This window comes from Marmota flaviventris, chromosome 17 (genome assembly GCF_047511675.1).
Source record: "Marmota flaviventris isolate mMarFla1 chromosome 17, mMarFla1.hap1, whole genome shotgun sequence".
Classification (NCBI taxonomy): Eukaryota; Metazoa; Chordata; class Mammalia; order Rodentia; family Sciuridae; genus Marmota; species Marmota flaviventris.
This window is the reverse complement of record NC_092514.1, coordinates 17,534,681-17,560,506: the sequence shown is the minus strand read 5'-3', so window position 1 is coordinate 17,560,506 and position 25,826 is coordinate 17,534,681. Positions and strand designations below refer to the sequence as shown.

General features: G+C 36.6%; 1 protein-coding gene across 4 annotated transcripts in view; it reads left to right on the top strand.

The window, feature by feature from the left end:
* The first annotated feature begins 13,447 nt into the window (after nt 1-13,447).
* Nucleotides 13,448-25,826, top strand: part of Znf286a (zinc finger protein 286A) — a 50,847-nt gene continuing 38,468 nt past the window's right edge. The window contains exons 1-6 of one of the 4 annotated variants that reach the window (XM_071603784.1): nt 13,448-13,498; nt 13,937-14,159; nt 15,166-15,254; nt 17,304-17,418; nt 18,501-18,593; nt 24,336-25,548. In XM_071603784.1, coding sequence (XP_071459885.1) covers nt 14,084-14,159; nt 15,166-15,254; nt 17,304-17,418; nt 18,501-18,593; nt 24,336-25,548 — 1,586 coding nt within the window. In that variant the 5' untranslated portion in view covers nt 13,448-13,498; nt 13,937-14,083. Of the gene's footprint in view, nt 13,499-13,936; nt 14,160-15,165; nt 15,255-17,303; nt 17,419-18,500; nt 18,594-24,335; nt 25,627-25,826 lie in introns of all 4 variants that reach the window. The other 3 variants (XM_071603783.1, XM_034635177.2, XM_071603782.1) reach the window with 3 other exon arrangements.

Sequence of the window (25,826 nt, the reverse complement as noted above, 5' to 3'; positions counted from 1 at the left end):
CTCCTAACACTATTCGTACTAGGTATCCTGAGGCTGTAGGACAATTAATACTCAAAGGAATAAAAGCAGCGAAGGGAGTGTTTGGAATTTCTCCCAATAAAATCATTACTCCATATACTATGGATCAAATTGATGAGTTAGCTAATGAGTTAAATACTTGGGCAATAATCATGTGTAAATCTAATGTTACATTTGATAATCATTTACCATCTAATCCTTTGTTGTCTGTTTAGTCTAAGCATCCTGTAGTTTTTCCTAAAATGACAAGAAAAACACCTATCATGAATGCTCCAAATATATTCACTGATGGGTCTAATAATGGTACAGCAGCAGTAGTTACCCCAGATCGAACTTTTACATTTTTAGTACCCAAACAATCAGCTCAAAAGGTAGAGCTTAATGCAGTTTTACAAGCTTTTTTGATGTTTAAAGATTCTGTATTTAATTTATTTTCTGATAGTCAGTATGTAGTTAATGCTATAGTATCCCTTGAAGATGCTGGTAGGATTTCCCCTTCTTCTACTGTTTTCTCTTTGTTTTCCACTATACAAAGTCTAATCTGGGACAGAAAAGATCCATTCTTCATAGGACATATTAGGGCACATACAGGATTGCCTGGAGCCCTTAGTTTAGGCAATGATTTAGCAGATAAAACTACACATGACATACATATTTTCTCTACATTTGAAGAAGCTACAAATTTTCATAAAAGGTTTCATGTTAATGCTAATACTTTACAAAAGCGTTTTAAAATAACTAAGGAACAAGCCAGACATATAATAAAACAATGTCAAAATTGTGTGACATTTTTACCACAAGTTAATCTTGGAGTCAATCCTAGAGGACTGATACCTAACCATATTTGGCAGATGGACATCACACACTTGCCAGAATTTGGAAAATTAAAATATTTACACGTTACAGTTGATACTTCTTCTGGATTTTTGATGGGCTCCCTTCATGCCGGAGAAAAAACTAAAGATGTTATAGCTCATTGGTTACAAAATTTTGCCACTGTGGGCGTTCCTAAACAGTTAAAAACTGATAATGGTCCTGGCTATACCTCTACCTCTTTTAAACAATTTTGCTCATCATTTGGTATTACTCATATAACAGGAATCCCATACAATCCACAGGGACAAGGCATAGTTGAAAGAGCTCATCAAATTATTAAAACGTACTTATTAAAGCAAAAAGAGGGAATTGGAAGGGGGTATATATCCCCCAAAGATAAACTTAAAATAACGCTTTTTACTCTAAACTTTTTTAAATTTGGATTCATCAGGACTTAGTGCTGCGGAAAGGCATATGTATCCAAAAAATGTACATAAGCCTAAAGTACTTTGGAAAGATATTCTAACAGGACAATGGAAAGGTCCTGACCCAGTGATTGTCTGGAGTCGGGGGTCTGTTTGTGTTTTTCCACAGGGAGAACAGCAGCCAATTTGGATTCCAGAGAGATTAACTAAAACAATTTCTACAGATCGAAAAGAAGATGATTTGACTCAAATCCATAACAGCTGATATCCAGAACTCCAGCTTGCCCATTCTTACATCTGCGACAGTGATTAACCAGGATGCTTTTTTCAATAGCTATTTTATTATAGCATTTTTCCACATCATAAGGTTCTATTTTTATTTTTTGAGCTCATACAAACCTAGGTTAATGTTTTTCTGATCAGTTTTATTTTTTGACTGTGGAGTTTTTAAACATTGCAATGGAGATTTCACCCAGGTAAAGCTACAAGGCCTTTACTATTTTCTTATGTGTTGTACGTTTGTGTACACTCTTGTGTTTTGTGTTGTATGTCTGTATGTGCATATGTCCATATTTCTTATATGAGGAGCGCTCATGAAGAAATGGATCCGAATTATTATTATTTTTTTTTATTCACGTGATTTAAATGGTTTAATTTAAATTAGGTAAACATCTGTTAAGGATTGTTTTTAAAGTAGGTTAACAGATCTGTTTGTTTACTTTCACCTTTCCTTTTCATTATATTCAATAATTCTTTTCAGGATAATGTCTTTTTAGCATCATTGCCAGAATTCCTATCTTCATCCCAGTGCCGGTGAAGACAAAGATAAAACCAAACTACAGCTTCTATGATAGCTATCACAGTAAACTGTATAAACTGATGCATCAATGAATATAACTCAACAAGTAATGCTCAATCAAGGAGTCAACTTACTTTGGGAGGAAACGGATTTTGGGAGGAAATGGACATATTGATAGATTTCTCCACTTTGAACTGCTTGCAGAACCTGCCTGGACTATGTAACTATCGTTTGGTGCAGCGAATTGTGGTAATGCTGGCATATCTTTGCTGATGGTGTCACCAGTGATGCAATTTTTCCCAAGGAGCCGTCAATTGGCTTGGTGTTGTGGCATTTCTGTATCCTCCTCCCTTCTGCTAGTGATGGTCTAAAATTTGGGGGCCAATGGCTGTATGCTGGACCGGTAGTCAGTGACGGGTATGATCCAATTGCAGTGGTATCAACCTAAGACAGGAGGCTGACGCCTAAAGGTCAGTTTTCCGATGACAGGTAAGAACCATATGTTGAATTGGACAACCTACCAGGCACGGTCCTTAAGCCACATTGCTTGTTGTTTAATTAATCAGAAGGGGGGAGATGCTGGGAGCCATTAGCCAAGTAGGTATGACAATTTCCTTGCCAGCGTACCCCATGTTGCTTAGTGGAAGGACTCGTGGAAATAGGACATTTTGCAGTGACATTGCAGTTAGGTGACCTTGCTCAAGGACCAGGGCAGATCCGGGATTAGGGTGTTCCCGGTTTAGGATAATCGGGTTTAGGGCATTCCAGGTTTAAGATTATTCCTGCTGGGAATAGGGCGTATCCTGCTGCCTGAGTTCCCCTTGAGTTCTCACGGGATTCAGACAGTATTTTTTGGGAGATAGAAGCCCAGTGGAGGTGGATTTGGGCAGAGAACGTGGATTTCCCCAGAACGTGATTGTAGACGGCTGGTGTGAGTTCGGGAATAAAGAGTTGCTGTTTGAATCTACAAGCTGTGTGGTGGCTCGTGATTGTGTGCCCAGCCAGACTGCAGCATAGGGCCTCACACATGCTAAGCACATGCTCTTCAACTTTTTGGCATCACTTTGTTTTGTTGTTTTTCTTTTCTTCTTTCTTTTTTTTTTCCTGCCGATTGGCTCTAAAAGTGCATTTTGTAAAGAACATATTTTGTGTCTTGATTTTGTTGTTTATCTGTTTTTATTTCAAACTGAAATTCTCTGCCTTTTGATGGGTAGATTTCATCCATTCCCATTCATTGTGATTAGTGATATAGCAGATCCTGTTTCATGTTTTCTGCTAAACAAGATGTCTTTTTGTTTCTTGTTTTCTTCTTGTCTGCATTTATATCAAATAATCAATTATTTTTTCTGGGCTTTAACATTATACAATCAATTTTTAGTCCCTGCTGCTTGAATCGAATCTATTAAAGTGTATTCCTGCCTATGGAAACAGGAGAGGAGGGAAGGTCCCGTTTGAGGATGGGTGACCAGTGTTTTCAGTAGGGAAGGAGGTTTTATCAAAGGTGGATATCCTACCATCCCTCCTCCCAGGGTTGGCAGCATATGGTCAGTACTGAGCAGTGGACATAACCCAAAGAACTTGGGACCCAGAGTTTTGTCGGTCGACACAAAGAATTGTCGTCTCAGAAAGCTTTTAGGGTGGCAGGAATAGGAAGATGGCCGCTGCGTACGGGGGTTGCTGAAGTGCTGAGCGTGGTGCTCAAAGCAGCGGCTTTAATAGAGATTTCGCACAGTCTGTTAAAGCTCCTTTCACCGTTAATCTGTAGCGGACCACTTTGCCAAGGAGCAGGAAGAACAAAGAAATCAAAAAAGAGACGCTTGGCTGCTCAGAGCCGCGGGCGCTTTGCTCCCATCTGCTTCCTCTTTCGCTTCGCTCCGGGCGGAGAAGCTGAATGTGTAATCAGCAGTGGATTTGACTTCTTCCCTTCCCTTCTAATATCTTTCCTCTCAAGCATCAAATAAATCTATAAGAGTAAACAGTAACTCAGCAGTCAAACAGAACAAGAAGTAACATGAGCAGCATAAAAAAGCAAGGAAGAAAAGGAGTACAAACAATGAAGGACAGCCTAAATATTCAGGAGGACCTAGAGTCAGCAGAAAAATGGTCATATAAAGAACTCAAGGAATACCTTAGACAGATGGAATGGAACCTTAAAGAAGATAGGAGACAGCAAATCCAAACAGTGAAAGAACACTTTGAAAATGAATTACATAGACAGATAAAAGAAGAAGTTAAGCATCTTTATCAGGAGATTGAGATTATAAAAAAAAACCAAACAATAATTCTAGAAATGAAGGAAACGATAAACCAAATTAAAAACTCAATTGAGAGTATCACTAACAGAGTGGAGCAAGTAGAAGCCAGAACATCAGATAATGAAGACAAAATATATCATCTTGAAAAGAGCCTAGCCAACTCAGAAAGGCTGGTTAAAAACCACGAGAAAAACATCCAAGAGATATGGGATAACATAAAGAAACCAAACCTACGAGTCATTGGGATAGAAGAAGGTACAGAGATTCAAACCAAGGGAATGAGTAACCTGCTGAAAGAAATAATTACAGAAAACTTTCCAGAAATAAAAAAGGAAACGGATATACAAATTGTAGATGCATACAGGACACCGAGCACACAAAATCACAGTAGACCAACGCCAAGACACATTGTTATGAAGATATCCAATATACAGAACAAAGAGAAAATACTAAAAGCTACAAGAGAAAGGAGGCAGATTACATTCAGGGGTAAACCAATAAGGTTAACAACGGATTTTTCATCACAGACGCTAAAAGCGAGAAGATCCTGGAACAACGTATTTCAAACACTGAAAGACAATGGATGCCAACCAAGAATTCTGTATCCAGCAAAATTAAGCTTCAGGTACGATAACGAAATAAAAATCTTTCATGATAAACAAAAGCTAAAAGAATTTGCAGCCAGAAAACCAGCATTGCAAAGCATCTTGAGCAAAACACTACACGAGGAAGAAATGAAAAACAATAACCAAAACCATCAGTGGGAAGTGCCTCTATAAAGACAGAGGGCGGGGGGAAAGCTAACCATGGAGAAACAAACTAAATTAAAAAAAAAAAAAGAAGAAGATAAATAATCAAACATGGCTGGAAGTACAAACCATATATCAATAGTAACTCTAAACATTAATGGCTTAAACTCTCCAATAAAGCGACATAGGCTGGTAACATGGATTAAAAAAACAAATCCAACAATATGCTGCCTCCAGGAGACACATCTGATTGGAAAAGACATACACAGGCTGAAGGTGAAAGGTTGGGAAAAAATATACCATGCACACGGTCCTCGTAAGCAAGCAGGGGTGGCCATCCTCATATCGAATAAAATTGACTTCAAGACTAAATTAATCAAAAGGGATAAGGAAGGACATTATATACTGTTAAAAGGAACCATTCGCCAACAAGACATAACAATTATCAATATTTATGCACCAAATAATGGTGCTGCGACGTTCATAAAACAAATTCTCCTCAAGTTCAAGAATCAAATAGACCACAACACAATAATTATGGGTGACTTCAACACACCTCTCTCACAATTGGACAGATCCTCCAAACAAAAGCTGAATAAAGAAACTATAGAACTCAATATCACAATCAACAACCTAGACTTAACTGACATATATAGAATATATCAACCATCATCAAGTGGATATACTTTTTTCTCAGCAGCACATGGATCCTCCTCAAAAATAGACCACATATTATGCCATAGGGCAACCCTCAGTAAATATACAGGGGTGGAGATAATACCATGCATTTTATCTGATCATAATGGAATGAAACTGGAAATCAATGATAAAAGAAGGAAGGAAAAATCCTACATCACATGGAAAATGAACAATATGTTACTGAATGATCAATGGGTTACAGAAGACATAAAGGAAAATCAAAAAATTCTTAGAGATAAATGAAAATACAGACACAACATATCGGAATCTATGGGACACAATGAAAGCAGTTTTAAGAGGGAAATTCATCGCTTGGAGGTCATTCCTCAAAAAAAGGAAAAACCAACAAATAAATGAGCTCACACTTCATCTCAAAGCCCTAGAAAAGGAAGAGCAAAACAACAGCAAATGTAGCAGAAGGCAAGAAATAATTAAAATCAGAGCGGAAATCAACGAAATTGAAACAAAAGAAACTATTGAAAAAATTAACAAAACTAAAAGTTGGTTCTTTGAAAAAATAAATAAGATCGACAGACCCTTAGCCGTGCTAACGAAGAGAAGAAGAGAGAGAACTCAAATCACTAACATACGGGATGAAAAAGGCAATATCACAACAGATGCTACAGAAATACAGAAGACAATTCGAAATTATTTTGAAAACCTATATTCCAATAAAATAGAAGATAGTGAAGACATCGATAAATTCCTTAAGTCATATGATTTGCCCAGACTGAGTCAGGAGGATACTCACAACTTAAACAGACCAATAACAATAGATGAAATAGAAGAAGCAATCAAAAGACTTCCAACCAAGAAAAGCCCAGGACCGGATGGGTATACAGCGGAGTTTTACAAAACCTTTAAGGAAGAATTAATACCAATACTTTTCAAGTTATTTCAGGAAATAGAAAAAGAAGGAGCTCTGCCAAATTCATTCTATGAGGCCAACATCACCCTGATTCTGAAACCAGACAAAGACACCTCAAAGAAAGAAAACTACAGACCAATATCTCTGATGAACCTAGATGCAAAAATCCTCAATAAACTTCTGGCGAATCGGATACAAAGGCACATCAAAAAAATTGTGCACCATGATCAAGTAGGATTCATCCCTGGGATGCAAGGATGGTTCAATATACGGAAATCAATAAATGTTATTCACCACATCAATAGACTTAAAAATAAGAACCATATGATCATCTCAATAGACACAGAAAAAGCATTCAACAAAGTACAGCATCCCTTTATGTTCAAAACATTAGAAAAACTAGGGATAACAGGAACTTACCTCGACATTGTAAAAGCTATCTATGCTAAGCCTCAGGCTAGCATCATTCTCAATGGAGAAAAATTGAAGGCATTCCCCCTAAAATCCGGAACAAGACAGGGATGCCCTCTATCACCACTTCTATTCAATATAGTTCTCGAAACACTGGCCAGAGCAATTAGACAGACGAAAGAAATTAAAGGCATAAAAATAGGAAAGGAAGAACTTAAATTATCACTATTTGCAGATGACATGATTCTATACCTAGAAGACCCAAAAGGGTCTACAAAAAAACTACTAGAACTAATAAATGAATTCAGCAAAGTGGCAGGATATAAAATCAACACGCATAAATCAAAGGCATTTCTGTATATCAGCGACAAAACTTCTGAAACGGAAATGAGGAAAAACACTCCATTCACAATATCCTCAAAAAAAATATAATACTTGGGAATCAACCTAACAAAAGAGGTGAAAGATTTATATAATGAAAACTACAAAACCCTAAAAAGAGAAGTAGAAGAAGATCTTAGAAGATGGAAAAATATACCCTGTTCATGGATAGGCAGAACTAACATCATCAAAATGGCGATATTACCAAAAGTTCTCTATAGATTTAATGCAATGCCAATCAAAATCCCAACGGCATTTCTTGTAGAAATGGATAAAGCAATCATGAAATTCATATGGAAAAATAAAAGACCCAGAATAGCAAAAGCAATTCTAAGCAGGAAGTGCGAATCAGGCGGTATAGCGATACCAGACTTAAAACTATATTACAGAGCAATAGTAACAAAAACAGCATGGTACTGGTACCAAAACAGGAGGGTGGACCAATGGTACAGAATAGAGGACACAGAGACTAATCCACAAAGCTACAACTATCTTATATTTGATAAAGGAGCTAAAAGCATGCAATGGAGGGAGGATAGCATCTTCAACAAATGGTGCTGGGAAAACTGGAAATCCATATGCAACAAAATGAAACTGAATCCCCTCCTCTCGCCATGCACAAAAGTTAACTCAAAGTGGATCAAGGAGCTAGATATCAAATCAAAGACTCTGCGTCTGATAGAAGAAAAAGTTGGCTCCGATCTACATATTGTAGGGTCGGGCTCCAAATTCCTTAATAGGACACCCATAGCACAAAAGTTGATAACAAAAATCAACAAATGGGACTTACTTAAACTGAAAAGTTTTCTCTCAGCAAGAGAAACAATAAAAGAGGTAAATAGGGAGCCTACATCATGGGAACAAATTTTTACTCCTCACACTTCAGATAGAGCCCTAATATCCAGAGTATACAAAGAACTCAAAAAATTAAACAATAAGAAAACAAATAACCCAATCAACAAATGGGCCAAAGACCTGAACAGACACTTCTCAGAGGAGGACATACAATCAATCAACAAGTACATGAAAAAATGCTCACCATCTCTAGCAGTCAGAGAAATGCAAATCAAAACCACCCTAAGATACCATCTCACTCCATTAAGATTGGCAGCCATTATGAAGTCAAACAACAACAAGTGCTGGAGAGGATGTGGGGAAAAGGGTACTCTTGTACATTGCTGGTGGGACTGCAAACTGGTGCGGCCAATCTGGAAAGCAGTATGGAGATTCCTGGGAAAGCTGGGAATGGAACCACCATTTGACCCAGCTATTGCCCTTCTTGGACTATTCCCTGAAGACCTTAAAAGAGCGTACTACAGGGATACTGCTACATCGATGTTCATAGCAGCACAATTCACAATTGCTAGACTGTGGAACCAACCCAGATGCCCTTCAATAGATGAATGGATAAAAAAAAATGTGGCATTTATACACCGTGGAGTATTACGCAGCACTAAAAAATGACAAAATCATAGAATTTGCAGGGAAATGGATGGCACTAGAGCAGATTATGCTTAGTGAAGCTAGCCAATCCCTAAAAAACAAATACCAAATGTCTTCTTTGATATAATGAGAGCAACTAAGAACAGAGCAGGGAGGAAGAGCAGGAAGAAAAGATTAACATTAAACAGATACATGAGGTGGGATGGAAAGGGAGAGAAAAGGGAAATTGCATGGTAATGGAGGGAGACCCTCATTGTTATACAAAATTACATATAAGAGGTTGTGAGGGGAATGGGAAAATAAACAAGGAGAGATATGAATTACAGTGGATGGGGTAGAGAGAGAAGATGGGAGGGGAGGGAGGGGGGATGGTAGAGGATAGGAAAGGTAGCAGAATACAACAGTTACTAATAGGGCATTATGTAAAAATGTGGATGTGTAACCGATGTGATTCTGCAATCTGTATTTGGGGTAAAATTGGGAGTTCATAACCAACTTGAATCTAATGTATGAAATATGATATGTCAAGAGCTTTATAATGTTTTGAACAACCAATAAAAAAAAAATTAAAAAAATAAAGTGTATTCCTGTTTCATCACCCCCTCCATTTATTTCTTAAGTTTGCAGATGTGTACAGTCTCTCCCTCATCGAGACAAGTAATTACCTACTCATTTTCTTATTTCTACTTTTCATCTTCATCCTCAATGGTATCATCTAAAATTATTTCCAGTTAGATTACTATGTAGGCAATTGGTGTCACTATCTCTTATTCTCTTATGCTTATTAAGAAGATAATGAATTCCAAAGTAAATTACTTTTAGTTTTCCTTTATGTTTTGAAGCATTTTCCTCGAATTTTCTTTTTGCTGAAATACTTTCCCTGAGGTCTTTTATACTAACAATCCACTTTATTTTTGGCTCATTTACATAATATGTAGGTAAAATGTAAAATCCTAGATTCAAAGTTTTATATTTTACAAGTTAAAATATTATTACATTTTCTTCTTGTAGATTGTGCTTCTACTGGCAAGTCAGATGTATTTGTTGAATCATTATTTGTTGTGAGGCCACAACATGCCAAGCACTGCTTTTGACACTAGGGATTCAATTTTTCAAAAATTGTGATCTGTTTACAGGTGACTTATATTTTTTTCTCTGGAAGGCCTTAGAATTTATTTTTTATTTATGTTGTTAGAGCTCACTATAATGTGTGATGTCTTTTAATAATTTTCTTGCTCAACTCTCAATGAGCATTTTCATATAAAGGTCACTGACTTCTCTTATTTCTCTATAATTCTTGGTTAGTGATTTTAAAAATGTCTTTTTCACTGTTTTTTTTTTTTCATTCCAGAATTCTAATTATATAAAATTTAGTCAGTCTCCATATTGCTAATATTCTTTCTCCATTTTCAACTTTTTTTTCTTTTTTTTTTGGGGGGGGGAGGTACTGGGGATTGAATTCAGGGGCACTTAACCACTGAACCACATCCCCGTTTCTATTAAAATTTTTATTTAGAGACAGAGTCTTACTGAGTTGTTTAGGGCCTCACTAAGTTGCCGAGGCTGGCTTTGAACTTAGGATCCTCCTGCCTTGACCTCCTGAGCCACTGGGATTATAGGTGTGTACCACTGCGCCCAATCATTTTCAACTTTTCTTCCCTTCTTTCTTCTAAGAAAGTTATAGTTATAGTTAAAGTTAAAGTTATAGTTACAGTTCCTTGACCTCATATTCTAGCTTTGTAATTCACTTCAGGTATTTCTCACACTTGCTTCAACTCACCAGGAAAGACAAGTTGTATGTATATATGATGAGCTGTATGTATATATGGGGGAGCAATGAATTATTCCCTATTTAGATAATCTATAGTACTAAAATTTGGGCAATATAACTCTCCATTTATCAGCATATTCCAACTAAGTGACCTTGCACCTTAAAAAACTTCTTTATGTCCACCTCTATGTTTTTAAAATATTTTACTTAGTTGTAGGTAAACACAATACCTTTATTTTTATGTGGTGCTGAGGATTGAACCCCGAGCCTCACATATGCTAGGCAGGCACTCTACCACTGAGCCATAACCCCAGCCCTCTACCTCTGCAGTAATTATTTGGCTCATTACTCTTTGAGATGGATCTATTATCTATTGGTATCCACTCCTCTCCCAGCCTATTTTCAAGGGATACTGTGCAATGATAAAAGAATGGGCAGAGATTTACCCAGGGTAATATGGAAAGTAGACAGGAAAAAACAAAACCCACACCTCCCCACCAACACCCTGTGGCATCCCTCAACATACACAGATGAACTGTAGTTATTTGAGAGTTTTTGTTTGTTTGTTTTTGTGGTGCTGGGATTTGAACTCAGAGCTTCAGATGTGAGACAAATACTCTACCACTTAGCCAATCAAATAAACTTTTCAGTAGTTTCTCAATCCAATAACTTCTCCCTCACTTTGCAGAGTCTCAAAATTGGATTTTGGGAAAAGAGATAACCACTTATTAAAATATTAATTATTTTTCACTGTAAAATAATATTACTATGTACCTGATGGCTCAGAATAACACATATGTATTATCTCACAGCTCCTGTAGGTGAGGGTCTGGGCACAGCTTATTTGGGTCCTCAGCAGCCGGCTATCAAGGTATCAGACAGGACCAGGTTCTCATGGGTAGACTATAGGGAAGGATCCCTTTCCAAGCACAAAGAGGATGTTGAAAGGTTCAGTTCCTTGCAGGCTATGGGATCTAGGGTTTTAGATTCTTGCTGGTTGTTGGCTAGAGGCCATTCTCAGTTTCTTGTCATGTGATCTCCCCAATATCACTAGTTTCTTCATCAAAGTCAGCAAGACGATTCTGCCACCAAGACAAGCATTAGATTCTAACGTTGCCTTTGTTGTATTTTATCAGTAAAAAGTGAGTCACAGTCCAATTTTGCTCAAAAGGAGGGGTTTGCGGGAATTGGAAATCATTTTGCCCCAAAGTTTCTGAAAGCCACTGAAGGGTTTTAAGCAGCAAAGTAACATCATTTTTTTTTGCTGTAGAATGACCACTAGTCAGAAATTGTAGAGAACAGATTGGTGGGAGAGAAAACATGAGTTCTGGAACCCAGTTAGGAGACTGTGATTGTAATCCTGGTGAATCCCTGACAGTCAGAGCTGAAATAATGCTAGTAGGAATAGAGAAATGGAAAAATTGGAGAGTTAAGAAATATATAGGACTTGGTGATAACTAGATAGTGAGGTCAAAGGTTTGCTTCTGACTCATGCAAATGGGTGAATGGCAGTAACATTATTCACTGAGAAGAGAAGCAGTGTAGACAAGATGAGTTTGAGATAAGTTAGTCCCATAATAGAACTGGACGCAGCCACATTCCCTTGATAGTATAACCTTTTTTTTTTTTTGAAAAATTTAGACCATCTTTTTTATATGTATGTATTTTGGGGCTTCAAAGAATCCGTTGTTCAAATTTATTAAAACTGGTTCAATCTTTTCAATTCATCTCACATGATATAGGAATTTTTAGGAAAGCAAGATAGTCTATGTATACAAGAACATTGGAATTGCTACTGCCAGTTATGGGTGACGAGTTCTGCTTCATCACATGTTGAAGTTTGAACATTAGAGAAGCACGCCAAGGCAAGCATATAAAGCAGGGTTTATTTTTAAAAAAGGGTAACATGAACTTCTCTGGGCAGGGAGAAGGGGGCCATAGGTGGTATCCTAGCATCCCAAAGAAGCAAGGTGCTCTGCCCTTTTTATAAGTTCTAGCTTCCTTTGTTCTCCTGCCCTCTTCCCCTTATCTTTCTCCTTCCTGTGTAGGTAACTAGGCATTTGGCTAGGCCTAGGAATGTTTGATGGATGGCCAAAAGGTGGAAACAGGTGGGTTGAAGGGGGAAGGGCAGGATAGAGCAGCCAAGGACAAATTAATTAACAACCTTACAGTCCGGTTACCTCAGTAACAGGTTGGAGCAGAGGGAGATTCTTGATAAGAGTGGAGAAAAGGCTCCTAAGTAATTAACATTTCAGTCCCTCAGAGGACATTCTCTAACTTGAGGGACTCACTCAAAATTGGCTCCTTGATCCAACATAACTCAATTTACCTATCTCTACTGACTGCCTCTCTAATCCTGGCTTCAGAATGAACGTGCAACCAAGAACCTACTGCTCCTAAAAACACACCTTTCATATGTTTAAATGTAAAGGATGAGTTTGGGGAGGACAAAAACATGGATAAAATTCATCCACTCCAATATACTGTACAACAGAATAATTTTGCATTGAACTCTGCAATCCTATGCATTGTGCACATGGGTAGACAAGGCGTGAAAAAGTCCAGCCAATTCGGGTCAGTATTTCTGGAGCTGCCTTCCTCCCTTGGCTGGAGATCCGACACAGGAGACGATGCCCTATATTCTAGCAACAGGGAAGAAACTAGTCGTGCTTCGGATTCTCCCAGCCCAGGCACGCATGCTCCCTCCCACCTGCCGAGCAAAGGGCCTGACGGCGCGCAAGGGCTTCTGGGAATCGTAGTTCCGGGTGGGAGGGGCTGGTCGGCGTTGCCCCGGCTTCTTACGCATGCGCGACTCCGAGCTGGCCTGAGAAGTTCGTACCCTTTGTCAGGCCCGGGATGGGAGGTGAGTTGGTTTTACCTATACCCCGACTCCGCGTTTGGATTGGGCGGTGGCCCCGGGGGGTCGTTCTGTGCCCAATCGGGACTGGAGTGCTCCTTTGCGAAAGGAGTGTGGAAGGCAGACCTTGACCCCATCCCCTCACGCTCTACCCTGAATCCTAACCCCCCCCCCCCCCCCCGGCCCCGGGTGCTAGCGCGGTGCCAGTCGGTGCGCGACCGGCGGGCAGCGCGGAGCTGAGCGGAGCACGCGGGGCTGTCGTGGGTCCTGGGCGAATGTCCTGAGCGCCACGGATTTGTCTATGCTCCTGTGCCTTGGCGGCAGCTCCAGCGCCATCTCTTCGGACGCTCTGTCCCCCCCCCAGGGATCGTTCCCAGCGCAGGGACAGGTATTTAAGGACCCACTCTCAGGGATGCTGTCCTCGGGTTTCCTCCCGCTCTGTAGGACCGAGGCAGGTTCCACCGTGAGAGAGAGAGAGCGACCTGATTCTGACTGAGACATTTCCGCAGAGCCCCCAGAGGAAAGACAGGAAGGAACACCCGAGGCTCCCGGGACTTCTGACTGCTCTGTCCACTGAGGTGTGCTTTTTGGATGAAAAGCAGAAATCTGGACATGGAGGAGGTGGTGATCATGGAGACAGATTTGGCCGAAATGCCTGAGAAAAAAGGTAGAATTGCTCAAGTGTTGCACTTCTGTGGTGGAAGGGTGGAGTCCTTCATCCTGGAGGGAAAAGGGTTGTCTCGGAATAGGTGGCCATTGGCAGAGAGGACTGTCTGTCTCCATTGTCTTGGTGGATGGGTGGGCTATTTGAGTGTAGAGAGTTTGGTACAGGATCATCCCCTGTCCTTTCCATTGCAACCTGGTGCACAATGGACCCTTCCAAGCAGCCCCCAAAATAAGAGTGGAAATGTTAATCTGAGATGTGAGCACAGCTACAGCCACTCTTCTCACTTGCTCTTCCTTTCAAATGATTATTCCATTCTAGTCCCCATCAGTGGATTTGAGAAATCAGCTTTGTGGTTGACAAAAATTTCTCCACACCCATTATTTCACTGTATCTTCTATAGTTACCTATGATTTAAATTCAGTGCGGGTTTGATCTTTTTGTTTGTTTTGGTGATGGTGGTGTTTAACATGCAAAACAGACTAGAAGGCAAGGGTTGACTTTCAGTACTACTAGACCAGAGTTTCTTGAAGTTTGTTCTGTGACCTAGCATCAGAATTCCCCCTAAACTTCCTATCTGTGCTTGTTAGGTTTTTGGATTGCACTCCATACTCAATCAGTGACAATTACTTTGAAGTGAAGTCCAGCAATCTACATTTTAAATAAGTTTTTAGAGTAATTTTTGAGAACCATTGATATGATGAACTATGATACTAATTTTGTGTAGACTGAACTGGGAAATTCACTGAATTATTCTAATTTCTAGATCAGAGAGGACCACCTTCCAGAATGTGATATGATTATAGCAATGCATTTAAGTCTGGTATAGCAACATTCCTGGGCATTTTCCATAATTCTTGGAGGTAATAGGTTGTTGGGGGGGGGTGTCCTTTCAGTCTCAATGTTAATAAGGGGCACATTTAATGTGATGGAGGAATTTTTTAGACTTGTTGTCTTATGTGTCTAAGTAGCATCTTGAGCCCCATCATGACTGCTTTCTTGCCCTTAGCCATGTCTTCCCAGGATTCCCCCCTCTGCCAAGAGAAGAACACAGAAGAGGAAGAAGTGGCAGCTATGTGCCTCACAGCCAGATCACAGGTGAGTGTGAGTCTAATGGTGATAGAAGTCCCACCTTATTTCTCAGAGTACAGGTGTGCTCCCTTCTTTTTGATAAAAGTTTCTTTTTTTACTAGAGCCCATCTAGAGAACTGAGTTTTAATTCTGAGAGATTAATGAACTTGGTAGGAAATATTTTATACTTTTCCATAGTACCTCAAATCTCCACCTATTTTTATTGTCCCTCTACAGGCAGGTAAGCAACATTTCCCTTCTTTGGCCTACCATGCTAATTTCTGTGCTTGGTAATATGGGAAACTATTTTAAAGATAATGTGATGAATGCTCCTTAAAATTTACATTTCTCTCTAGAGGAAAAAACACCTTAAATTATGAAGTGATTAGAAGGTAATTAATACTCAAATAGTTCAAATGAGTGTTATAAAAGGGAAGCTTAGGAAGGGGTAAAATTACTGTTAGAATTTAATTCCCTGTGTAAGAGCAGCTATGGTAAATGTTAGGAATTTTTAAATTTATGTGATGGTGTACAATGGATAATTATGTTTTTCTTTTAACTTTCATATGTTTTCAGCCCTTTTTATTTAGAGACAGGGTCTCGACAAGTTGCTCAGGGCCTTGCTAAGTTGCTGAGGCTGGCTTTGAACTTACGATCCTCATGCCTCAGCCTTCCAAGTTGCTGAGATTGTAGGCTTTCACCATAGCACCTGGCTTTTATTTCTTAGATCTCAGATTATTTCCATTGTGTAAACTTTATACTTTGGAAAAACTGTAAACATAAGAAATGTTGCAAAGAATACAGAGATATCTTGTCCAGATTCTCTAGAAGTCAACATTTTTACTTTGTATTATTTCTTTTTCTAGAAATAGGACATTAACAATGGTCTAACACCATTCCCTGCTGACCTTCAGATTTTCCTTCTCATTTTCTGTTCTCAGAATTTCTGCTTTTATCCTATAGTTCTTTTCATGTTCCTTAATTTGTTATTATTAACTTGTTTTGTATGCTTCTTTCATTTATTTACATAATTTTTTAAATGAAATAAAAGTGTTTAAAGCTATGAAATTTCCTCTAAATACAGTTTTAGCTATTTGGCTTTGGGGTCTACATTATTTCATTATTATTTTTATATTCTGATGGTTTTTTTATTATCATCTGTCATTTTTCTGTTCTGTTTGGGAATTTATTGAAATTAATTTTGTTAGTTTTTACAAATGCTTCATGAGTGTTTAAAAAGAAGGCATTTTCTGTACCATTGCAGAAACTATAGAATATTATTTTCCAAGGCTTGTTTATATATGTTTGTTCTTGTAGCCTCTGACTATTATTCCCATTCTCTATGACTTTACTTAAAGGGCATGTTCAATACTGATATGTTTCTACCTCCTTATAATTTTTGTATCTTTTTTCTTATAGAAACAAAATATGAATGGTATTTTACACATAAACCTCTGTGTGTTAAATCTTAATTAGTTTGTTGCAGTCACTTTCCAATTTAATACCTTATTTATTTATTTTTTATTTAATTTAATACCTTTTACCTTGAATTATTTACGTTTAATGGGGTTTGGTGCTCACTGCCAATGTTTGCATATCTTCTGTTTGCAAATTCTACATTGCGATAAATCTTCTGAAAATTGATTCCTCAGGTGTTTATTAAGAACTCACAGGGGAATTACGTAGACCTGTTTTCTTTCTTTCTCTACCTATATTTTGTTTACTTTGCCAAACAAAATTGTTAACTCATTGGTTGGTAATATTTTACTCCCCATAAAAAATGTAATCTCTTAAAGGAGAAACCATGATCTTATTTCATTTGGTTCTTATGTTGAGACCTGCACAGTGCGCCTGGCCCACATTTGATATTCAGTGACTGTACATAGAATATTCAGATTCCAAACACTGTTAGAATACTTGTCACTTCCCTTCTTGAATGTTATCTCAGGCCTTTGCTTCAGTTCCAGCTGAACATTGGGGTATGTGTGTGTGGGTGTGGGTGTGGGTGTGGGTGTGTGTGAGAAAAGCAAGCTATCAAATAAAAGATGGTAAACACAAGTCTGTTTTGTGTCTTAGGAGAAAGTGACATTCAAGGATGTGGCCATGGACTTTACTCCAGAGGAGTGGGGGAAGCTGGATCCTAAACAAAGGGATATGATGCTGGAGAACTATAGGAACCTGGTCTCACTTTGTAAGAATCTTCATGACTCTGAAATCTGCTTATGTGGATATCATTACTTCATTGAAAAAGAAATAGCTTCATTTTTGCACTCATTTTTGAATTCAGAATTCATAGAGTATCCGTTCTTTTGGGGATTAGAGAAAAATCTGTTTCTAGTGTTTTGTTTTGTTTTTTGCTGGGAATTAAACCTGGGACCTTGAGCATGCTAAGCACGCACTCTACAACTGAACTATAACTCCAACTGAGAAAAATCTATTTTTGCTGCAGGATCTTTGTGAAATGTCTATGGCTGTTGTATATCAGGACTCATGGGACAGACAGCCTAATTCAAACTACCTTTAAAATGGGAGAAATCTTGATTCAGGGAATCAAATATATCATCAGGAATTTTATTTATTTATTTATTTATTTTTAACCTGTTGACCTGACTTTTCCCTATATTAGCTTTATTCTTAGGATCTCTCTATATAGCAGAGATGGCCACTGGCAGTTAGAGAACTGAGCCAAAAAAAAAGAAAATGTACATGTTTGTGTGAGAGATAGAAAGGACTAGTAGCCCTTCCCAAACCTCATGTAACAAATTCTCAGTGAAAGTACCTTCCAATAACTGAAAAAGGAGGAAAAGAAAAACATTAGTAGACAAAAACTCCAGTGACCACAGTCACAATTTTGTGGTACCACTGAGGTCCTACTTTTTCCCCATATTCTTTTCTAAGGTAAGAACTAATCTGCAAGATTGGTCTAAAATTTATTTATTTTTTATTTGTTTTTTTTGGTTATACATGACAGTAAGTATTTTGGCAGATTATACATATATAGAGTAAAATTTCTTCATAAAATAAGTAAATAAAGAGACAAACCCAGTTTCACTCTCTACCAGACCTAAACTCATACTGCATATATTTCTAACTCCATTTAGAGACCCATCCTCCCTTTTTCTGGATCTTCTTATAACATTTTGTCTTTGTAGATTATGGGGTTAGGATTATATTGCAGTATAAATTTTTATGCCTATCACAAATAGTTAAGTTCCATTTCTCCATTTCTTCTTTTTTTTTTTTTTTCCTTTCCTCTCTAATTTTAATTAATAGGGCTTCCAGTTTCCAAACCTGAGAATTACAATTTGGACAGTGGAAAAGAACCATTAAAGCTTGAGAGAAAAACTCCCAAATGCAGCTATTCAGGTGAGTCACATAGATGGGAATCTTCAGAAATATTCAGCAAAATAGTAAATAAGTGGTACTTTTTTAATGTTTAAGGAAGAATATTAGAAGTCCCTATATGCCTTTATTTTAAGTATTTTATTTTAAATTCTAAAGCATCTTAAGTACACACAGAAGTCCAGAAAATAAAATAACATGTATTCATCACCAATATTAAATATAGATGCTAATATTTTACTTCATTTACCTCTTTTTTTTCTTTTTGGTAGTATAAAATACATAAGTATCAATGCTATAAATGCTATGATTTTGACAAACCAAGACGCATTCATGTAACTACTGCCTATATCAAGAAAACAACATTACCAGTACCTCTAAAGCACCCCTGTGTCCTCTTTTAGTCACCTCCTTCCTCCCGTGGGTAACCTTATCCTAACTTAGAGTGTCATTGGTTAGTTTTGATGGTTCTTCTTATATCAGTGGACTCATATTGTACATATTCTTGTGTCTGACTTCCTTCACTGAACTGTTAACTTTGAGATACATCCATGTTGTGGCCTGTTGTAGTTCATTCATTCTCATTATCATTTAGTCTTTCATTATGTCAGTATCCAATTTATTTATTTATTTATTATCTTAAAGATGGGCATTTTGATAGCTTCAAGTTTTGGGTTATGTGAATAGTGCTGTAATGTTCATTCTTTCACATGTCTTTTTATAAACAGATACAAGCATTTCTGTTGGATATATACATACAGGTAAAATTATTGAGTCATAGATTAGGTTCATGTTCATTTTTTATGCATATTGCCAAAGTTTACAAAGTTAACATACCCATTATATTCCTACCAGAAGATGTGAGTTCTAGTTGCTCCAAATACTTACCAACACATAATACTACTTGTCTTCATTTTAGCTATTCTTTTTTTTTTTTTTTTTTTTTGATACCAGGGATTGGACCCAGGGATGCTTAACCACTGAGCCACATCCCCAATCCATATTTAGAGACAGGATCTCATTGAGTTGCTAAGTGCCTCATTAAGTTGCTGAGGCTGGCTTTGAACTCAAGATCCTCCTGTCTCAGCCTCCCAAGCTGCTGAGATTACAGACATGTGTCACCACACACATGACTCATTTTAGCCATTCTTGAATGTGTGTAATATCTTTTATTTTTTAAGAAGTAAAACATATTAGAAATTCAGTTACAATCCTTACATTCTTTCTTTCTGTAAAATCAGTATATCTCAAAGTTTGTGTGTATCATTCCAGTGTTTACATGTGTATGTATATGTATACATTATATTTTATTGCTTAACCTATGTTAATGAGTCATGTTTGTTTATTTTGACTAATATGGAGTATGTCCATAGTGTGAATAAAGTGAATAGTTCAATTTTACTTTTTTGCCATTAGTAACAATTGCAGTCTTCTGTTTATTGATACATGTTCATCTTAAGGGTTGGGGTTAATGTAAATAACTGGAAAAACAATTACATGTTAGTTTTACTAGGAATTGTCTGGTTCCACACCCACCCTAGCCTTTCAGTTGATGTTATCAGACTTCATTTTTGTCAGTCTGGTGGGGTCCAAAATGCTATTTTGTGTTTTTAAATTTTCATTTCTCTGAGTTGGAGCACTTTTTGCTTATTGGGTATTTGGGTTTTTTCTTTTGTGAATTGCCTATTAATATCCTTTGTTTATTTTTTAAAAAATTTGACTGTTCAACATCTTTCTTTTTGAGTTATTTATTTTAGACTCTAATACATGGCAGCAGGGGGAAAAATGGTTCTTCCAGTCTTGGATGCTTTATTTTATTAAGCATATTGAATTTTTAAATTTTAAGGACAGATTTATTGATTTTTTTTTTAATAGTTAAGTTTTTTGGAAATTGTCTTGCTTAATCCAATGTTAGAAAGATAATCTGTTTTATTCTAAAGAGTTCAAATTTTGTTTACAGATTTTTATTTTAGTATATGGTGTTAAATGGGGAGCTAATTTTATCTTTTTCCAAGCTTACAGTTCATAATCCAAGATAATTTATTGAATTATCTTTTATCAGATATTTGAAATGATGTTATTCCCCTGGATACTTGCATTTGTATCTGGATTTATTTCTAAGCTCTCTGGTTTACTCATCTATCTATGCTCCAACACTGTACCATTAAAAAATAATATAAAAAATATTTTTATAAAGATGATTTAGGAAGGATTTTTCCTAAAGGAAAAAAGTACATGTTTACTATGTTATGCCTCATAAAGAAAATTCTCCAGAATACACATATAAACATGTTATATCTCATAAAATCCTTCCTGAATATTCTTTTTTAAAACTCTGTTCTTTGGAATAGTGGAGTTTTAAAAATCTTTCTCTGTGATTATGGATACATGTCTGTTTAATCCTAGTAAGCCTTTCTATCTTTGTGACTTGTCTATTTACCACTTCTTTTCTGGGGAGAAATATTGCTCTTAATGATCTTTGAGAATGCTTCATATATTCACCCTTTGTTTAGTTGCACACGTTTTTCCTTTCAGTTTTGCAATACTTTTTGATGAACAAATTTAATATTCTATATTTTTAATTTTCTGCCTTTTGAAGTCCTTTCTCATCCCACGACTACATAAATATTTGCCTGTGTTCTCTAGTATATTTGTTCCTTAAATCCTTAATTCACTTGGAATCATTTCTTGGCTTTTTTGGTGTGTCTTCTTAGTTTTCTTTTTTTGGTTGTTTTTAACAATTTAATGTTTGGATTGTTCAAGATTTGATTTTAATCTCCCTTTCATTTTGTATTCCTGGAGTCATAAATTTGAGTGCTTAACATGGGCCAGGAGGTTATATAAGCAAAGGAAGCAAGGTCAGAATGGTAAATTAGAGGAACATGTGCCTCAACTGAAAGAAGTGGCCATTACTCCATTAGCTCTAATTCAAGGACTGGCAAGCTTTTTATGTAAAAATTTAGGTCATAAATGATTAGGCCTTATGGGACAGATGGTGTCTCTGTATCCACTCAGTTTGACATATGGTGCAAAAACAGCCTTATGTAAATGAATGGATATGACTATGTTCCAATAAAAATTTATTAAGAAAAATAAGCAGCAAACTATAGCTGTCAACCCTTGTTTGAACTGGTTGTTGTCCTTCAGTATGCTTTCATTTTTTTTTCCCCCAGAGAAACCTAAAATTTGGTTCTATGTGACATACCCTTATTTTTTAGATGTTAGCAAATTATTTTTAAAACTTGTATAAACGGTGAAGGCCAAACACAATATGCCTGAGGTCAGATTTGGCAGATGGGTCATCAGTTTGCAGCTTCTACTTTCACTTAGGTCGTCTGATCACTCTTATCACCAATTGTCATCTATTCAGATAATTCCCACATTTGTATTTCTGTCCTTGATCTCTTTTCAGAACTTGTGTTCTGAACATCTGTGTGACTACTTCATGTCTCTGTTTACTTATGTCAAAGATTCCTCAATTCACAGTGTTCAAAACTGGATGTCTGAAATATGCCCAAATTCCTCTTTCCCAACAGGATCCTTTTCCAAGAATTGTCTTAATGATACTTACTGTCTACCAAATCATACATGCCAGAAATCTATGAAGTCTTTATATTTCCTTCTCCTTCCCTTATCCAGTTTTCCATTATACTTACCTAATTATATTCTAAATATTTCTTCACTGTTAATATCCTTCCATTTTATTTTTGTTTGCCTAAATTACTATGACAATCTCCCTGATTCCACATTTACCCCCATGTACTTCGTTCTGTACCACAGTGAGAGAGTTTTGAAAATCAATTGGATCATGCCATCCCTTTGCTTAGAACATTTCAATGGCTTCTTGTTTGATATTTACTTGTAAAGATTATATTAAATTCTTTGTCCTTATATCTGCATAAGGGGTAAATGTATTTTCCCCAGTGACTAGCACATAGTCTAGCATGTAGTAGATACTCAGTAGTTATTTGTTGGATAAAATGGATAGACAGATGAGTAAATAAATGAATAAGTAGAATGTATTTGGTATATGGAATAAGAAATCTAACTTAATTTTCTTCTTAGTTGTCATGGTACCTTTTGTTGAAAAAGAAATATTGTTTACTGACTGAAATATCACCTTTCTATTATCCTTAATTGTTCCATATACTGTAAGAATACAGTTTATTTCTGATTTTGCTCTTCTATTTCACTGATCTGTTTATTCTTTTGAATCACTGTTTAAATTATTCCATCATTTTAAAATGATTTACATTGGGTATAACAATTTCAATATATTTTTTTAGGTATATATTTAGAAAGGTTCAGTACCTATATTTGCCCTCTCTCCTCTGTTCTGATATTTCCCCTATAGATAACATTTTTATTAGTTTTTTTATTTATCTTTCCTTGGTTTTGTTTTGTTTCTTCTTTCCACATTTTTTATTGGTGCATTATAGTTTACATAATGTTGAGATTTGCTGTTACATATTCATATATGCACACAATGTAACATTATAATTTGGCCAGTGTTTCTCCCCAGCTTTGTAATTTTTATAAGCTGACTACACTAAATTTTCCTTACTATAAGTTATGGTGATATCTATTATCAGCCATTTCTTTTTCTTCTTTGTCGTCTTTTTTTTCCCCCTGTTTTGAACATACAATTTATTTATTATTTTTAATATATGTATTTTTTAAAAATTTTAGGTGGACACAGTATCTTTATTTTATATTTATGTGGTGCTGAGGATTGAACCCAGTGCCTATGCTAGGTGAGCACTCTACCACTGAGCTACAATGCCGGCCACTTGAACATACAATTTAATATTCTTAAATACTTCTGATGAGTGAATATCCTCAACTCACTTCTTACAGAAATTCTGACTTGGTTAAACAATATATACCTAAATTGTGAGAAAAGTTTCTCCAGAATCAGATAATCCTTGAAATTCTGGGTCTGTCACTCATTAGATTTGTATTCCATCCAATCTTTCCTTGGTTTTTGAAAATACAACCAAATAATATATCTCATTCTCCTTTTCCTGACACAAAAAGTAGCAGCAAACTATACAACATTCTTTTACAACTTGCTTTTTAAAAAAATACTTAATATATGCTGGAGATCACATAGCAATATGATAAAAATCTTTCTCATTTTTTAAAAGTTGCGTAGTACTCATTGTATAAGCTATAGTTTATTCAGTCATTTCTCTGTATTAGGTATTGGAACTGTTAACATTCTTTTACAGCCTTAATAAGTGTTGTAGTGAATAGCCTTGTTCATCTGTCACCTCATATCATATATTTGGATTTTTTGATGAGAAACTTTATAAAAGCATTGTTGGGAATATTAAAATGGTAATAGAACTGAACATAAGTAGGATTAAAAGACCAGAAACCTAGAAATTGTAACTGTTTACTAAGATGATAACTACCAATATTTATTACAGCAATAGGAATTCTATATATATAAAAAAACTGGAAAGCACTTTTTACTGATCCTGTTCTGATCCAAATGTAATCATTGCCTGCTCATCCACTGATGTATTGCTTCATCTGCATCTCTCCTCCTACCTTTCTTGTCATCTTTCCTACCTTCCGATTCTCCTGGATAGGGTATACTTGTTTTCTCTGCATACACTGAGCATTTGTTTCCCTCTATTTGCTTCTCTTTTGTAAATCACCCCAAAAAATTCAAATCTACTCCTTGAATTTGTGCTTTTTACCTTCATTAACTCTTAACCTATTACAGAACTGCTATTTTTTTTTTTTTTTTGAGCACAGAAAATGAAGGAAATATGCATTTCCAATGTCTTTCAGACGTGGAGACTTTACCTGAGAGCAAAGATTCATCTTCAGTTCAAGATTTTTCCAAAGACGAATCACATCCAATTGCAATAATAGACAGACTGGCAAGAAATAGTGTCTATGACTCCAACTTGGAAACAGCTCTTGAATGTGAAAATTGGTTAGAAAATCAGCAAGAAAATCAGGAGAAACACTTGAGAGAAATGTTTACCCACATGAATTCACTTCCTGAAGATGAAGATCATGAGCGTGATATATACTGGAAAACCTTTGGTCAGAAGTCTGTTCTTATCACTCAAGACAGAGTTCCCAAAGGATCTTATGCCTTTCACTCACTTGGGAAAAGATTGAAACAGAAATCAAATTTAATGAAAAAACAGAGAACCTATAAAGAGAAAAAACCGCATAAATGTAATGACTGTGGTGAACTTTTCACTTACCATTCAGTGCTTATTCGACACCAGAGAGTCCATACTGGAGAGAAACCCTATACTTGTAATGATTGTGGGAAATCTTTTAGCCACAGAGCTAATTTAACTAAACACCAGAGAACTCATACTAGAATTCTCTTTGCATGTAGTGAATGCAAGAAAACCTTCACGGAAAGCTCATCCCTTGCAATTCACCAGAGAATTCACATTGGAGAGAGACCTTATGAATGCAGTGAATGTGGGAAAGGTTTTAACCGAAGTACACATCTTGTGCAGCATCAGTTGATTCATACTGGAGTGAAACCTTATGAATGTAATGAATGTGATAAAGCTTTTATTCATTCATCAGCACTCATTAAACATCAAAGAACTCACACTGGAGAAAAGCCCTATAGATGCCTAGAATGTGGTAAAGCCTTTAGCCATTGTTCATCCCTTACTAAGCATCAGAGAGTTCATACGGGAGAGAAGCCATATGAGTGTAGTGAATGTGGGAAAACTTTTAGTCAGAGCACGCACCTTGTTCAGCATCAGAGAATTCATACTGGAGAAAAACCCTATGAGTGTCAAGAATGTGGGAAGACCTTTAGCCGGAGCTCAAATTTTGCTAAACATCAGAGAATTCATATTGGAAAGAAACCCTACAAATGTAGTGAATGTGGAAAAGCCTTCATTCATTCATCAGCTCTTATTCAACACCAAAGAACTCATACAGGAGAGAAACCCTTTAGATGTAATGAATGTGGGAAAAGCTTTAAGTGTAGTTCATCCCGCTTCAGACATCAAAGAACTCACATAGAAGAGAAACCCTGAAAAATTACTGAATGGGAAGAAATGTAAGTACATTTTATTGCTGCGTTAATATCTGAGTGTTTAGGTGGACCCATAATGTGCACAGGCCAATGCTATATGCATATAATTTCACTTGCCTAATATATAATTTCACCCATAGATCCCATTCCCCTTTTTCATGGTCATATGCCAGAGGCTTGTTGTACCCTCTCACTTTGAAAGAAAATTTTTATTTTGTAACTTA